Source organism: Gopherus evgoodei, chromosome 11 (genome assembly GCF_007399415.2).
Source record: "Gopherus evgoodei ecotype Sinaloan lineage chromosome 11, rGopEvg1_v1.p, whole genome shotgun sequence".
Taxonomy (NCBI): domain Eukaryota; kingdom Metazoa; phylum Chordata; order Testudines; family Testudinidae; genus Gopherus; species Gopherus evgoodei.
In genome coordinates this window covers 62,472,141-62,488,854 of record NC_044332.1, presented here as the reverse complement: position 1 = coordinate 62,488,854, position 16,714 = coordinate 62,472,141, and the positions used below count along the sequence as shown (strand labels likewise).

At 37.3% G+C, this 16,714-nt stretch overlaps 1 protein-coding gene across 3 annotated transcripts in view; it reads right to left on the bottom strand.

Annotated features, from left to right (window-relative positions):
• Positions 1 to 16,714, bottom strand: part of ZRANB3 (zinc finger RANBP2-type containing 3) — a 117,691-nt gene that overhangs the window by 21,937 nt on the left and 79,040 nt on the right. For all 3 annotated transcript variants that reach the window (XM_030579986.1, XM_030579985.1, XM_030579987.1), the window contains 4 exons: positions 16,560 to 16,712; positions 4,583 to 5,054; positions 2,660 to 2,884; positions 724 to 815 (listed from right to left, as the gene is read on the bottom strand). In XM_030579986.1, the coding sequence (XP_030435846.1) occupies positions 724 to 815; positions 2,660 to 2,884; positions 4,583 to 5,054; positions 16,560 to 16,712 (942 nt within the window). The remainder of the gene's footprint in view (positions 1 to 723; positions 816 to 2,659; positions 2,885 to 4,582; positions 5,055 to 16,559; positions 16,713 to 16,714) is intronic.

Sequence of the window (16,714 nt, the reverse complement as noted above, 5' to 3'; positions counted from 1 at the left end):
GCTGGGAGAAAACTCTCTGACAACAGTGCACATGGCGTGTGCACATCTGACATGGAAAGGACATGAGCAAGAAATCAAAAGTTATCTGATAGTACTTTAACAGAAAACATCTGTTGTTATGTTGCACTCTATTGTCTTCTAGATTAAAGCACCATTTTCAAGACCCTGACTCAGAGCCTACATATGTCAACAGAGAGACTCCCTTTGATTTTAATTTTGGATAAGGCCCTGTAAAAGCACCTTAACAAGATGACAATGATTATCTCTTTCTTCAACTCATTTTTCCAATAATTGAAAAGGCAAGACTTTTATAACCAGGAGAGGAAAAAATCTACCACACTAACAACTAAATGTTACGAAACTCCTATTTTGCAGCAAAGAAACCTCATAAACCACTAACATTTGTACCTCAGTAGATAACCCAATTTATCAGCCTTTTAAAATATATCTATTGAGAAAACATTTGTATTTGTTTGTAAGCTAGGAGAAAAGTTATCTTGTCTAGTGAACTATTATTAATACCTTGGTGGAAAAGAACTAGGAGATAAATTGCCTAATTTTTGTACATCTCAGTTAATAAAAAAGAAAGCTTTGGTATGAAACAAGAAAATTAATATATAAATACATGCATTGTAAACCTTTCATTATTATAAAGTAAAATGTTGCCCTATAATAGGCATACTATGTGAAACCTGTACAGATTGAGTGCATTGTAATACTTACCTTTGTATAGAGGTGAATTCTATCAGTATTCCTACTTGCACAGAAGTTCAGCACATCATACACTGGAAAAGAATCTGAATTATCAACATGTCCTATAAAAATAAGAAAAAATTTTGTTTTTTTTAATCTAATCTTTATTACTTGGAGCAAAAATGGAAAATGAGCACACTAGCCACAGAAAAAGGTTAACTAGATCTAAAAGTCATAAGATGAGAGCCTTACATTGCTCTTTCAATGCATATTAGGCTTTGCTTTGCATCTAAAATGGTGTCCTTGGGAGAAGCTACAAAAAAGTATTTGATATTTAGTTTGGAACTTAGAATTAAAACGTAGACAAGGTTCTAACAACTTAAGCAATATCTTTCTAATAAACTTTTCTCTAATGATGTTTCTAATGGTATAATATACACAAACTACTACCTCTGTTTTGTCTGTTCAAGCATGTGACATCCTTTTTAATATTGTATTTTTTATCCTTAGGTTGTAAGGTCTTGGGTGCAGGGACAGTATTTTTGTATGTGTTTGTATCAGACCTACCCCAAGAGGGCCTCAATTCTGACTGGAGTGCCTGAATACTATTCTTATATAAATAATATTTCATTACAAATCTGTATTTAAAGTATCACAGCAACACATCATACCTCTATCCTTACCTAATTCAAACCACTCCAAGATAAAAGTCTGTACACTCCAAGTAGTTCAGGGAAGACAGCAATAGGGTTGGTGAAAATCCATACCTTAACTGCTCGCTACAGGGCTCGGGACTGGAACCCAGAGTAGAGGGTAGGCCTGGGCTTCCCTGCCATCCACTACAGAATGGCATTGCTGGGAACAGTGAATAAGATGACTACCTGATTCACTGCAGGAGTGACACAATCAGGGCAGTGGATGAGAGGACTGTCTGATGCTGCTTGTGCAGGGAGACTTGGAAAATCTCCCCCTGGAAAGGGAAATCACAGAGTGACCTGGCCAGAGGGCTAAGTCCGGAAGCAACCATAGTATGATTCAGTGAATAGGAGGAAAGCTGCATGGTGGAAGACCAGAAACGGGACGCAGAACTAATCCCCAGAGTCGCCAGAAAGCGATGCCACTCGTGACGAGTAAAGCACCCTGTGATGGTGTGCTTACAAGAAGGTGTTATAGTTGTTACATGAATACGTGGAAACATCTTTTACTTAAGTTTAAAAAAGTTAGACACATTCTGGGTGTTGCTGAACAAACTGAATGAGAATGAATAAGAATATGCATAATTTTACAGTGACAAAAATCGTATCCATAAGAATGAACATGAATACCAGGCATTCTACATATCACAGAAATTCTGTATCTAACAGCTCAATATGATCTGTACTAGCAGGCCAACGGACAACTAGGATGCGCACTGCAAAATTCACTGTATTCTGCCGCGCACAAATGAAGCCACAAAGTAGAAGAAACCTATAGGAAAGATGGGAAGGAGAAAATTAAAGAAAAAAAGAGGGATATTAAAAGGACCTTTGTATTTTTACCCCATACGTGTTTCTCATGAAACATTAACATGTATCTATGTTGTGTACAATTTAACCACAGGCTAGTATCTGCAGCCATAAAGTTCAATAAAATGACACAGTGTACATGGATCAACAACCTGCTAATTGGCAGCTGCTCACAGGGCATACTTGTCATGCAACCCAAAAGCAAACTGTGAACAATACTATGTATATCTGTGGTTCTGCCACAGTTGGATGAGAATGTTGGGTTCAGCCCACCTGACAATTCATCTGGCTGTATTATGGTGAAAACACAGAAACCCATTGGTCATTCTGCAGGTGTCAGCTTTTTTGTGTTTCAGATATGTGGTTTCCAAATGAATCTGCATCCCAGTGTTTAGGTTTAATGCAATTTTGCATAACTGCTATGGCAGATTGGCTCAACTAGGAATCCTATTTTTCTTTACCTTCTTGAGGCTTTTGCTTAAATTCTTCAGATCCATTTTCAACGGCATTAGCTACTTGTCCCCCAATTTCATCAGATGATTCAGTCGCTGTTTGTACTAAGTCCTTTCTCTCATTGTCTGCATTGCATACTGCTATACCTTTGATTTTTCTAGAGTCCTGTGGTGCATTTTCTCCTTCACTCAGAGTAAAGGGAGGATCATTCATTTGATTTGTATTCTTTTTATCTATAGTTAAAGAAATAGGAAAGTGATCAATTTTACTTTGCTTCTATAAAAATAGTTAAATAAATAAGATAAATATTAGACAGTAATATTAATTTATATTTGAAACAAAGTATCCTAAAATGTATTTTGGTTATAATAATCCAGTAGTTAATTCTGAAATAACAGCTGTGCCATAAATGAAATGAAATTAATTTTAGATGCTGAAATATTAACAAATAATTGTAAACAATGAAACACCTGAAAACTGTAATGTTTAAATTTAAACTTCAATATTAAAAATATTTCAAATTGCATGATGTTGAAAATTATATATTATTCAGCATATTATTCCTAATGTTGAACAATACTAATGTTAATACATTTCAATACAATTTTTAAAGTTCAGCTGATACAGTATTTATTATTCATCTGAGGAAAATGTATAGATCAGTTGCTTATTCTCTCTCCACCCCACAGCAAATCTATATTATTTTAGAAACTAGAGCTTAATGTCTCTGAAATCAGTTAGAACCAATATAAATATATTTGTTTCTATTCTTTTTCTTAAGAGAATTTTAGTGACTATGAAATGAGCCATGTTGATGACATTGGAAACAAAAGTCCTCTATGGAATAGATATTACACAGACACTGCTTACTGATGTGTGTCAGCCAGTGAGTTAAACAGAGTATTCACTACTGAAACGGTCAACAATGCTACCAACTGTGGTGGTAGCTTTTATTTTATGGCTATTTGTCACCCAAGAACTGAAGCAAGTCCACTAACTCAGGTCCCTGGAGCAAATTAATATGATCCTCTCACATCCTAATAGTATTAAAAAGGTACAAGCAGTATGTTATACATTCAACTTAATTTCAAAACATTAGATATCATGGTGAATAAAGTATGTACATTGTGCATTTCCTAAGGGTAATTTTCTGTTTTGCTTATGAAATGTGAAGTTTAAAATATGTCCTTTAGTTGATTATGCTATTTCAAAAAGAAAATATAAAAGGCTAATAGCTCTTATTATTTGTGTTTAAACAGATTTTTAAAAAATGCCTACTCATCTTTTCTCCACAAACAATCAAGATGACAGTAATACCAAAATGTTTATACCATGGAGACAGATAGTTAGGACTTTATAACAATCTTTAGGCTATTTTGAAACACAAACTTACTATGGACATTCCAAATTTTACTCTTTGAGGGGAGAAATTTAAATATTTAAAAATTTAAAAACTTTTTATGTCTTAAATGTTAGCTCGTGACAATTACATACTTGTTAAACTAAGTAGAGCATCTACACTGCATCATTTGGCTGTGAAAAGATAGGAAAAAATCTATAATTTCATTGGCTTGTTGATAATGATAAATCCTCTGAAGGGAAAGAAAGCAGCAGGGCTCTGACTGTAGGGCATGCTTGCTGCCATGGAAACAATTTCTGCTGCTGCTCATTGAATTTACATCCTACTGACTTTAATCAGGTATCCATTTTTGATAAATTAATGTCATACCACAGGACTTTCGGAAATAAATTCCTGACCAAAATTAGGAGACAATTTCAAAAATTTCATCTCATGTGATGATTTTATTCTTCATATTTTGTCTTAATTTGCAAATACTCATGTATTCTAGTACAAAAACACTATAATCTTTGAAGCAAAACAACATAGGAATATGCCTATTCAGTTACAATGTGATGCATGGATTACTTACCATCACTGCCACGAGGACATTCGCAGATTTCACAATAAGGTAATAACAAATTATTAGTGTAAGTGCAAAGACTACAACACCAGGCTTTGGCTAAAAGTGATTTTTTCCTTGAATTAGACAGAGAGTCACCAGAAAACTCATTATCAGTTTCTTTGGTAAACAAAGAGTTTGTTTTTCCAGGCAAAGTTTTTCTCTTTTTCTTACTACAGCTGCTTTGGGTGGGTGTACTTATAGCTCTTGGTCTTTTAGCTTCAGGCTCACAACTATTTTCATAACAAACTGCATCCACATCAATTATTTCTCTGGCATCCAAATGCCTGCTGCCCTCCTCTATGTCCTTTGCTGGTATGACTTTAGAATCTCCTAAAGTAAAGTTCAGTGATTTATCCCAAGAATCAGTTTTGCGTTTTTTCTCAGTAGATGGTTTTGGTGAAAAGAAGGCACGAATGTCATGTTGTTTTTCTTTTTCAAACTAGGAAAGAGAAACAAACATTACCAAACCTACAGATCCAAAATTCCTCCAGTAGATATAGTCCACATGTTTAAAGTTGTAACTCCCCCCCCCTCAATTATGGGTCTTTTGTCTTTCTAATTTGAGGTATTTTTTAAAATTTTTAATTAGTAGATAGAAAAGGACAGACACTCTCTTTTAGTTATTTAAACTCAATTTAAAAGTAATGTAATGCTATTTCTCAACTATGATAATTTTTAATATTCCAGTCAAAATTTTAAATCAGCATAAGCATAGCACAAATGTACAGAATTGTTAGTGTGGTACTTTAAAAAAAATAATATACAACAGAATGAGAGAGATTTACTATCGTTTTAGAATTCTGTATATACGTACTGGATGTTTACTGATGTAATAAGCTAACACAACTACAAAAGCAGCCAAATTCCCAGTTTCCTTGAGGTTTTGTACTGTAGGGTCTAGCTTTTAGGACATGTCTAGCACTAGGAAAAAAATCATACTTTTAACATATGTCAAAATGCTAGTGTAGACAAGTTGCAGTTTTAACAAATGTTAGCAGGTTCCCTAGAGAAACTCTAATATTTTTACATTGTATTTCAACTCATTAGTTAATACATGTTAAAACTTTTTCTCCTCTATTGATGACAAGGCCTTACAGGTAACAGTGTGACTTCTCATCAAGCCAAATAATGTCCAGGATTTACTAGGTATTTTGAATTTCATGTCTCCATTTGTAAACTTCAAATAATTAATTACTATAGGCTAAATGCTATATGTGTACTAGGAAGGGAGTTTTTGTATCACAATAGATTGGCTGAACATCTTATTGATTTTTTTTTTCTTTTAACATAGTAATACTTTTAAAAACTCAACCATGACAGTGTAATTACTGTGATAGTATATCGTATACCCTTCCATGGTGAAAAGCAGTACGAAAAATGTCGGAGAATAATCAGATTCCTTTCCTCATCCATTAACTGAACAACATAAGATGTAAATCTCTGAAGTAAGAGAGGCAGTGTTTATAAAGTCAAAACTGAAAGTCAGGAGACCTGCATTCTAATCCCAACTCTCATAGTGATTCTCTGTGTGAGTCTGGGTAAATCACATATCCTCTCTGTACCTCAGCTTCTCCCTTTACAAAATGGAGATAATCCTTATCTGTATTTTGAAACTGTCATGGTTTAAACTAAATCCATTATTTATTAAATTAATTTGTACAGTCAAGCTGTAAAGAGTTAACATTTGGAAAGAATTAAAAGCTGTTCTCTTTCCTTAAGTACTAGTTCTTCCTAAGCAATGTCATTTTCAAATAGCTTGCTGACTCAAACAGTTTGGGTTAAAATATTAACATATTAAAAACTATTGCAATTTTTATACTCCAAGGGAGCACTAATACCTACAGTGTATTCACATTCATTTGAAATGAAATTAATACTCCATCCAGTGAATTATTACATATTGGCAACACTAAGGACATAAAATGATGAACAAACATTTAAATCAGTGCTGTAATTGTATCAGTTGGAAAGCTCATCTTCTGTTTTACAGAACGATAGGGAATTATTTTGGGTGAAATTTTGGCTCCATGAAATAAATGGCAAAAGTTTCATTGACCTTAATGTCTATTTATCTTAAGTACTTACATGGCCCTTCTTACTATAGCATCTGAGCACTTCTCAATCATGACTGGCCTTGTGGCTGGGATATATCTTGATTTTAGTAAAGCTTTTGACACAGTCCCACATGACAGTCTCATTAGCAAAACAGGGAAACGTGATCCAGATGAAATTATAATAAGGTGGGTGCACAACTGGCTGAAAAATTATACTCAAGAGTTATTACCAATGGATCACTGTTTAAATGGGAGGACATTTTTTGGTGAGGTCAACAGGGGTCAGTCCTGGGTTTGGTACTATTCAGTCATGAATAACAACAGAAAAAGTGGAAATGGCAGAAGAGCTAAATGACATTTTTGTTTCAGGTTTCAGGGGGTAGCCATGTTAGTCTGTATCAGCAAAAACAATGAGGAGTCCTTGTGGCACCTTAGAGACTAACACATTTATTTGGGCATAAGCTTTCATGGGCTAAGATCCATTCATCAGAGGCATGAAGTGGAAAATACAGTAGGCAGTATAAATACACAGCACATGAAAAGACGGGAGTTGTATTTATACCTGCCTACTGTATTTTCCACTTCATACATCTGATGAAGTGAGTTTTAGCCCACGAAAGCTTATGCCCAAATAAATGTGTTAGTCTCTAAGGTGCCACAAGGACTCCTCGTTATTTTTGTTTCAGTTTTCACCAAAAAGATTAGTAGCAATTGGATTAGTAGTGAATGCCAGTGAAAATGAGATAGGATATGAGGATAAAATAATGAAAAAACAAGTTAAAATTTAGACAAGTTAGCTGTCTTCAGGGCCTAATGAAATACACCCCAGAATACTCAAGGAGCTGACTGAGGAGATATCAGAATCATTAGCGATTATCTCTGAAAAGTCACGAAAGATGGGAGAGATTCCAGAGCACTGGAAAAGAGAAGATTTCTGATTTAGTTGGGGATTGGTCCTGTTTTGAGCAGGGGGATGAACTAGATGACCTCCCGAGGCCCCTTCCAACACTGATATTCTATGATTCTATGATAATAAGGTTTAGGCTAAGTAACAATCAGCATGGATTTATCAAGAACAAATGGTGTCAAACCAACCTAATAGCTTTCTTTGACAAGGTAACAAACCTTGTGGATAGGCAGGAAGTGGCAGGAATAGTATATCTTGACTTTAGTAATGCTTGATACTGTCTCGCATGACATTCTCATAAACAAACTAAGGAAATACAACCTATATGGAGCTACTATCAGATGGGTGCATAACTGGTTGGAAACCCATTGCCAGAGTACTTATCAGTGGTTCACAGTCAAGCTGGAAGGGCACATCAAATGGGGTTCTGCAGTTCTGGGTCCGGTTCTGTTCAATATCTTCACCAATGATTTAGATAACGGCATAGAGAGTACACTTATAAAGTTTGCGGACAATACCAAGCTGGGAGGGGTTGCAAGCAATGTTCCCATTAATTTTTTACATCCATGTGCGGAATGAATTTTGTTATGTGTACCAACATGAAGGTGATTTGTGGCAGGGGTGGGGGTGGGGGTGGGGCCAAAGGGTTTGGAGTTTGGGAAGAGGCTCAAGGCTAGGGCAGAGGGTTGGGTGCAGAGGACGAGGGCTCCGGGGGGTGAGGGTGGGGGTGGAAGGCTCTGAGGTGGGGCCGGGGATGAGGAGTTTGGGGAGCATGTTGCCCAGGGCTGTGGTGGAGAGAGAGGTATTTCTCCAGTACAGGCCCTTCTGGCTGTGTGCCTGTGCGGCCCTTGATAAGCTGCTGTGTAGCCGGCAGCTTAGAGGGAATTTAGGTTGCAAGTGTTTTGGAGGATACGATTAAAATTCAAAATGATCTGGACAAATTGGAAAAATGGTCTGAAGTAAATAGGATGCAATTCAATAAGGACAAATGCAAAGTACTCCACTTAGGAAGGAACAATCACAAATACAATGCACAAATACAAAATAGGAAATGAGTGCCTAGGAAGGAGTACTGCAGAAAAGGATCTGGGAGACACAGTGGATCACAAGTTAAATATGAGTCAACAGTGTAACTACTGAAGGAAAAAAAAAAAAAGGTAATTTATCCGCTCATTAAGCCTCAACTGGAGTATTGTGTCCAGTTCTGGCCACCACAGTTCAGGAAAGATATGGACAAATTGGAGAAAGTCCAAAGAAGAGCAACAAAAATGATTAAAGGTCTGGAAAACATGACCTATGAGGGAAGACTGAAAAAACTATGTTTAGGAGAAGAGAAGACAGAGAGGACATGATAATGGTTTTCAAGTACATAAAGAAGTTTTTACAAGTAGGAGGGAGAAAAATTGTTCTCCTTAACCTCTCAGGCTAGGACAAGCAATGGGCTTAAATTGCAGCAAGGGTGGTTTAACTTGGACATTAGGAAAAACATCCTACCTGTCAGGGTAGTTGAGCACTGGAATAAACTGCCTAGGTAGGTTGTGGAATCTCTATCATTAGAGATTTTTAAGAGCAGGTAGGGCAAACAGCTGTCTGGGATGGTCTAGATAATAGTCCTGTTATGAGTGCAGGGGACTGGACTAGACCTCTCAAGGTCCCTTCCAGTCCTATGATTCTATGAATTGGTCTGAAATCAACAAGATGAAATTCAGTAGAGATAAGTGCAATGTACTACCCTTAGGAAGGAAAAATTAAATGCATAACTACAAAATCAGGAATAACTAGCTAGTGGTAGTATTGCTTAAAAGGATCTGTGAATTATAGGTGATCACAAATTGAACAATGTGATGCAGTTGTGAAAAAGACTTCATGTCATTCCTGGGTGTAGTAACAGGAGTGTTGTACGTAAGACATAGGAACTAACTGTCCTGTGCTACGCAGCACAGGTAAGGGCTCACCTGAAGTACTGTGTCCATTTCTGGATGCCACTCTTTAGGAAAGATGTGGACAAATTGGAGAGTTCGGAGGAAAGCAGCAGAAATGATAAAAGGTTTAGATAACCTACCTATGATGAAAGTTTAAACAAACTGGGCATATTTAGTCCTAAGAAAAGAAATCAGAGGGGGCATGTGATAACAGTCTTCAAATATGTTAACTGTTTTATAGAGAGCAGTCATCAATTGTTCTCCATGTCCACTCAAGGTACGGACAAGAAATAATGGGTTTAATTTGCAGCACGGCAAATTGAGGTTAGACATTAGGAAAAGCTTTCTAACTATAAGGATAATTAAGTTCTGAAATAGGCTTCCAAGGAAGGTTGTGGAATCCCTGTCATTGGAGGTTTTTAAGAATAGGCCGGACAAACACCTGTCAAGAATAGTTTAGATTTACCTAAGTGCAGGGGACTGAACCCGATGATGTGTTGAGGTCCCTTCCAGACCTACATTTCTATGATTCTATTATCACCATACCCCTGTGATGTAAGGAAGCACTAGTATCCCTACTTTGTAGATGGGAGATGAGGCAGAGAGAGACTAAATACGTATGGTCACACAGGAAGTCTGTGGTAGAGCTAGGAACTGAACCCCAGTCTCCCAAGTTCCAAGACAGCATTCTAAATACTGGACAATCCTTCTACTGAGGAGGCCAGCATCACCCTTTGACAGGTGGTAAAAGTAGCTCAATTCAAGGTCTCGAGAAATGTACCTCTAAGATGAAAGGCATTTTTGATCAGGGTGGAAGCCATCAAAGCTAATGATGGGTCATTTCACCTGAAAAACAACATACGAACCCATGAAAAGGTCTCTCATCATGTGCAGTATCTGTGGGTCTTTGCGAGCTGTGTTCCTATGGGTGCTCCACTTCAGGTGTGCATGTGCTTCACGAGCCCTTAATTGGAGATTTTATGTTAGCAGCATCCATTCAGCCCATGCATGTGCGCTATACAATCTCATGTCACATACTGATGGGTATATAGGGCCGTGTGCGCAAACCATCCTCAGTTCCTTCTCTGAAAATGTGGCAGTGAAAAGGAACTGGAGACATGGACAGTCCACCCTACCCTTTATCACCTTGGAAAAATCACAAGGCAATATAAGAGTGCATGTGTTTACTGCTGAGCAACATTACTTTGAAAAGATCCCGGCTCCGGGCACATGGTACACGTGCATAATCCTCAGTGGAATACAATAGGGACCATCACTTGAAGAAGAACCACAGTTACTGAACTCGGTGACTATCCTCTTCTTCTTCCTTGAATAGTGTCCCTATGGGTGCATCACTTCAAGTGACTCCCAAGCAGTTTCTCCACTGCAGAATGTCCAGGAACTTTTGAGAATCTTTAACCTCCTCAAGAGGTAACTGAAGGGTGTCAGCCACCCTCTTCATGCAGTCCAGGAATGGGCAAAAATTGTTGGTCACTGATGGCCATGACTGCCTTGTCTGAAGATGAGGATGAAATAAGAGTTTGAGGGGTGGCCTCCTTAACCACCCTAGACTCCTATTCTTCAAGGTATCCTTGTGTTGGGGGTTTGGTAGAGCAGACTGTGTCACACTTGCCTCTCAGTGCAATGGAGCTGGAGGTCCTGCAAATTGTTGCCAATATGCTGCCCAAAGATCCCAGTATAGCAATTGGGGGGGGGGGGCAATATGGAAGAGATGGTGACACTCAGGGCTGATCCCATCATCCCTATCATGGATGAGGATCCTTGCTGAAGTATGGCTTCCTGTATGGATGTGGAGGGGAATCCCGCACTAGTAAAGGGGAGACTGATCAAATGTTTCCTTCATCCTCCTCAATGTACTCCAACGGGGAGGCCCTAGTAGAAAAAGGATGAGACGTTTGAGGTACCAGGAAGCAATGGTAATCCAGACACTGGAGTCTCAGTACCGAGAGTCATCTGGTACCCATAAGCAGTGCTCAGGACTTCTGAAAGTCAGATCAAGTGTATTTACTTGTTTGAGGTTTATTTTGACAAAACTCTTTATAATCATAAACACTATCTAAAATCCTGAACCATCGAAACTAGTATCTCAAAACATTTTTATCAAACTAAATGTGCAGTGAAAATTGCTTATATACCACTGATTTAAAATCTCTCCCTCCCACCCCCGATCTGTAAATACACTTTTTTCATGCTGGAGTGCATTCTGAAGAGGGACAGCAATGAATGATTATACCAGAGACAGAATCTTATTAGTCTGTATGGATCCACATGGCATGTACTGGGTTTCAGAAACTATAGCTGTATTACTTGAGGCAACTTGCTGTTGAAGACACAGAGTGATAAACTTAGACTGAGCCAGATAACATCTCAAGGCCAGTTTTTGCACTATAAAATGATATAGTGCAAGTATAGCCTCAGTAAGAGAGGTTACAGATCAAGGAGATGCAATGGCATCAACTGACACCCTGACAGCTGCATAAGACAATGATGAATGAAGAACCAGGATAATAACATCATGAGTAATATTCTGATCATGGTGCTTAACTTGAACTTACAAGTAACCCAGGCGCTGCTGCTGCCTGAAGCAATAAAGCACAGAAAGTACAAGGTTCCTCTCTGAGGCCACACATCAGCTACCAGACATATATCAAGTAAATTTTCTGATATCTAGCCCTGACCAAGCTCTGCCCAAGAAGTCTATTGATTCAAAAGCAGATGTAAACGAGCAAGACTTCCTGGGAAGTACGTGGACAAATCTCTTTGATATTGGCCTAGATCATTGTTTTATAAATTGGTCTATGGCTTCATGATCAAACTTTACCAAAGGAACCAAAAATAGGTACCATTTAAGACCCTTAAATCTACTAGAATGAAAATAAACATGGTCAAGTTTGAAGGTGGTAGCCAAAATCCATAATATAATTTGGGTTGGATAGTAGTATTGCTCTATGGCAGGGGTCGGCGACCTTTCAGAAGTGGTGTGCCAAGTCTTCATTTATTCACCCTAATTTAAAGTTTTGCGTGCCAATAATACATTTTAACGTTTTTAGGTCTCTTTCTATAAGCCTATACTATATACCTAAACTATTGTTGTATGTAAAGTAAATAAGGTTTTTTAAATGTTTAAGAAGCTTCATTTAAAATTACATTAAAATGCAAAATCTCCCGGACCAGTGGCCAGGATCCGGGCAGTGAGAGTGCCACTGAAAATCAGCTCACGTGCTGCCTTTGACATGCGTGTCATAGGTTGCCTACCCCTGCTCTATGGTATAGACCAGCGGACAGGATACAACTTTTAAAAATGCTCTTTCAAAGAAAAAAAAACAGTGGTTAAATTGTCTTTTAGGGCTGTTCAATCTTTGTGTTATTGTCAGGACTAAACACAAAATGAAAGAAATAGAACAGAGAAGAAAGAAGTCTAGCACAACTGACAAAACTACAACAGATATTAGACAGAATAGCAGCAAGCAATAACAAGCACTGATCAAAGCAGAACCCCTATCTCAACTGAAAACTCTGCAAGGAGCTCATTAATACTTTATAACATCAATCCTAAACTTCAAAATAAATGAATCTCAGAGAAAAGGAAATAAAAAGCACTGCATGCTGAAGTGAGTCACTGAGAAATATGTTATTCAGTTATAAGTAGCTAAATGAAGAGAAGCTTGAATTACATCATAGCTGATGAAAACCTGAAGAATCAAAAATGACCTAGAAGAATTAACACTAGTGATGCCATAAATGAAAATTCAAAACATGAATATGAAAATCACCCTCTCCCTACGCTCTTTGGCAAACATTATTAAACAGGGCAACTAGAACTGAAATAGTGTTGCATTTTTGTTGTCCTGAGCTAAATCACTAGTTTTTTTTAAATACTGACTGGCTAGCAAAAATCAGTTGGACATGGAGTTTACAAAAATTTGTAGCTAAAGTTATAAAAGCCTCAAGTGTAACACTGGAGCACATTCAGGACAAAGAGCCCCGTACTTTGGTCTATGTTTGGTAACAAGTTTAAATGTCTCGATTCTGAAGGACATTTGTTGATAGTCTGAAAAACACTCAGAGTGATATCATAACAACTAGTTAGTTAACAGTTTAAAGACTGAACAACAGGAAGGGATATAATGCAAGTTTATTAAATGAAATGACCCAACTTCAGCTATCTGGATTATTCTGGGCAATCCAGAAGCGAGTGATTATTTATATATTAAATAAATAACAACTAGACAGTGAATAAACCACTTGTTGAGTACTGATGCCTTGAGGAATTTTGGCTATTTTGCAAATATACTGAGCTTTGAAAACAATTCTGTTTATATATTGTAATAATAAATAACACTTATATGGAGTTTCATTCTAATTCCTGCAGGTATCTTCCTGCCAGTATAATTAAGGACATTTGTGAGAGTATAGGTCTTGGGTCATTTCCAGAACAACTGTCTGTGATGTCAAAAAGAGGATTATATTTTAGGTTCATTTGGAATTATCAGACAAAAAATATCTCTTTTTCAAGAACAAGTGTATCACACTGAAGGCCAGAGTAAGAGAAATGTAGAGAAATATAACATATCAAACTGGTGTTGGTAGACAACATTTTTTAAAGTTTTCCATAAAGCACAGCTACTCTTCAGGATAGTTTCCCTTTTCACATTATCCTATGATCATTATATTTTTACAGTAGTCACGTGCCCACTGCTATTTACTATATTAAAAAAGTTATTTTCTTGGCTTGCAGATGCACCACCTTGAGCTATGAACATATCACAATTCATATGCCAAGAAGGGTTGGACTTAGACAGTATCTGGAGTTCTACCAAGTAATGGGGGCTGCAATAAGTTGTGTTGGTGATTCAGCAGGAGGAAACTCTTTCCTCTGAATCAGTGGTTCTCAACCTATTTACCATTGTGGGCCGCACGCAGCTCTCTCTGTGTTATTTGGGCCGCATCCATACAATATATACACTACTTGTATGGTCCTGAAGATGTTACATGGGCCACAGATTTGTGCTAATTGGGCTGCAAGTGTTCCATGGGCTGCAGGTTGAGACCCACTGATTGAATTGATCAAGGTTCCTGCATGTTGTTTGATCAACCTTGTACTGCAGGAGATGCCATCTTCTGGTTATTAAAACACTCTTGGCACTTTTCACAAAGGTACATGTATTAGCTCTGGTTTCCTGGCAAGAGTCAATGTGGGCAATTACATTCTGCCAGTCTAAACTCCAGTTTCAATTTCATATAGCAGTTTTTACTTCCTGTCCTAAAGTCTTTTGTACAGTTGATTGGTATGAAAACCTGATTTGAACACTCCATTGCAGAGGTGGCTGCATTTCAGTGTTAGGTGAAGTAATTTCAGTATATTTAAAGAGCAAGATTTGCAAAGGTGACTGCTGATTCTGGGTGCCCAGCTTGAGACACCTTCAAGAAACCTGATTGTAGGGTGACCAGAGAGCAAATGTGAAAAATCGGGACAGGAAGGGTGTGTGTGAGGGGGGTAATAGGAGCCTATATAAGAAAAAGACCCCAAAATCGGGACTGTCCCTATAAAATTGGGACACCTGGTCACCCTACCTGATTGTCAGGAAGTGCAGTGCACCCATCCTCTAAGAAACAGGCATCTTGAAGGTGTTTCAAATTAGGTACACAAAAAAATTGAGTCTCCTATCAGGTGAATAACTGTTCATAACAAATGGCTTGTACATTTTGTAAGAGACTCTCTCAACCAATAACTCACTGAAAGAAAGAGCAACAGGAAAGTTATGTAGATGGTTCACATATAAAAGAACTCAGCATAAAAATCTTAAATACTCTAGAAACTTGATATTTGTAGTAATTGAGCTACATGGATTTTTTGTAATATCAAATGATAGCAGACAAAAAGCTTAACAGGGCAGCAAAGCTGCTTGCATGCTTTAGTAATATAATTTTCACTCGGAGCTATGATAAAATTGTGAAATCTTAGAAAAAGCTCAAACAATTGATCTGTACATACAAGCTTCTTCTATTGTTTGAGAAATTCAAACTTTTCTTCTTAAATACAAATTTCTCATTAAATCAAATACAGTCTTTGGGAAGATTTACTTTTCCTTCATCTCCCTTCAACTAGCACTGGGAAAGTTAAGATATACCGGTTTATGGTATATCAGACATATTATATATTTTTAGAAGGCAATCAGGTTATTTGCATTTATTATTTTTTTGTTCATAAAATTAATAAATATATCTGTTTGCTTTTAACAACAAATGCAAATTTTAAGATGTCTTAGTTGTAGTAGGATGCTATATGTTCATTCCTAATATCATGCTCTTTTATGAGTGCCCAGATAAATTGGAGTGATGCTAAATGACATTATTCAGTGAGTCAGACTGAACATACAATATGCAGCATTTTAGATACATATGAATGAAACAGCATTTTGCAATAATTTAAAGGACACAATGGATTACAGAGCTAGATCCTTTATTGTAGAGATAGACTTTGGTCAATTTTAACTGTAATTATAACATGCTACTCAGCATTAAGCTATAAACTAACAGTGCATGTAACCACCAGAATGTTCCTTGAGATCAGTGCTAGAAAAAGGCTTGTGAACAGTTCTGCACTGGTAGGAATGGACAACATGACTCAACAGAATATTCTTGAGCACTTTCCACAGACTAGTTTTAAAAGTCTTTTGTGATGGTGCTTCTACTACTTCCCCCAAGAGGTCATTCTACAGTCTAATAATTTCACTGGTTCACTAAGACAGCATACCTAATAAAACTAGACAAGAAAATAGGTACCTGTACAGTCCCACATCAATCCATTCTAAAAAGGAGAAATGGCAGCAAAATGAGCAAGAAAAAATCAATACCAAAAGAGGAAGAAGTGGATAGGGAACAGAGAGAAGAGAGAAGGACAAGCCTGTTTCCCAGACATCATTCTTTTCAAATAGGGGCAGTTTAACATTTAATTTGAAGCACAATTAATGACTAGGTATTAGAATTGTTTTAGAAAAGAAGAGCATAGAAGAGGATATATATCCATCTTGTCTTACATGAGTGAATAAAACTTCATTCTTGATCTCTTCAAGACTTTCGTTCGGGGTCCAGGCTTCAGCAAAACTCAAGAAATCCCACTTCTCCTTATCACCTTCTTCAGCCTGCAATTTCTCCTTCTTACCATTCAATGTGCTGCCTGTAACTTTGGCCT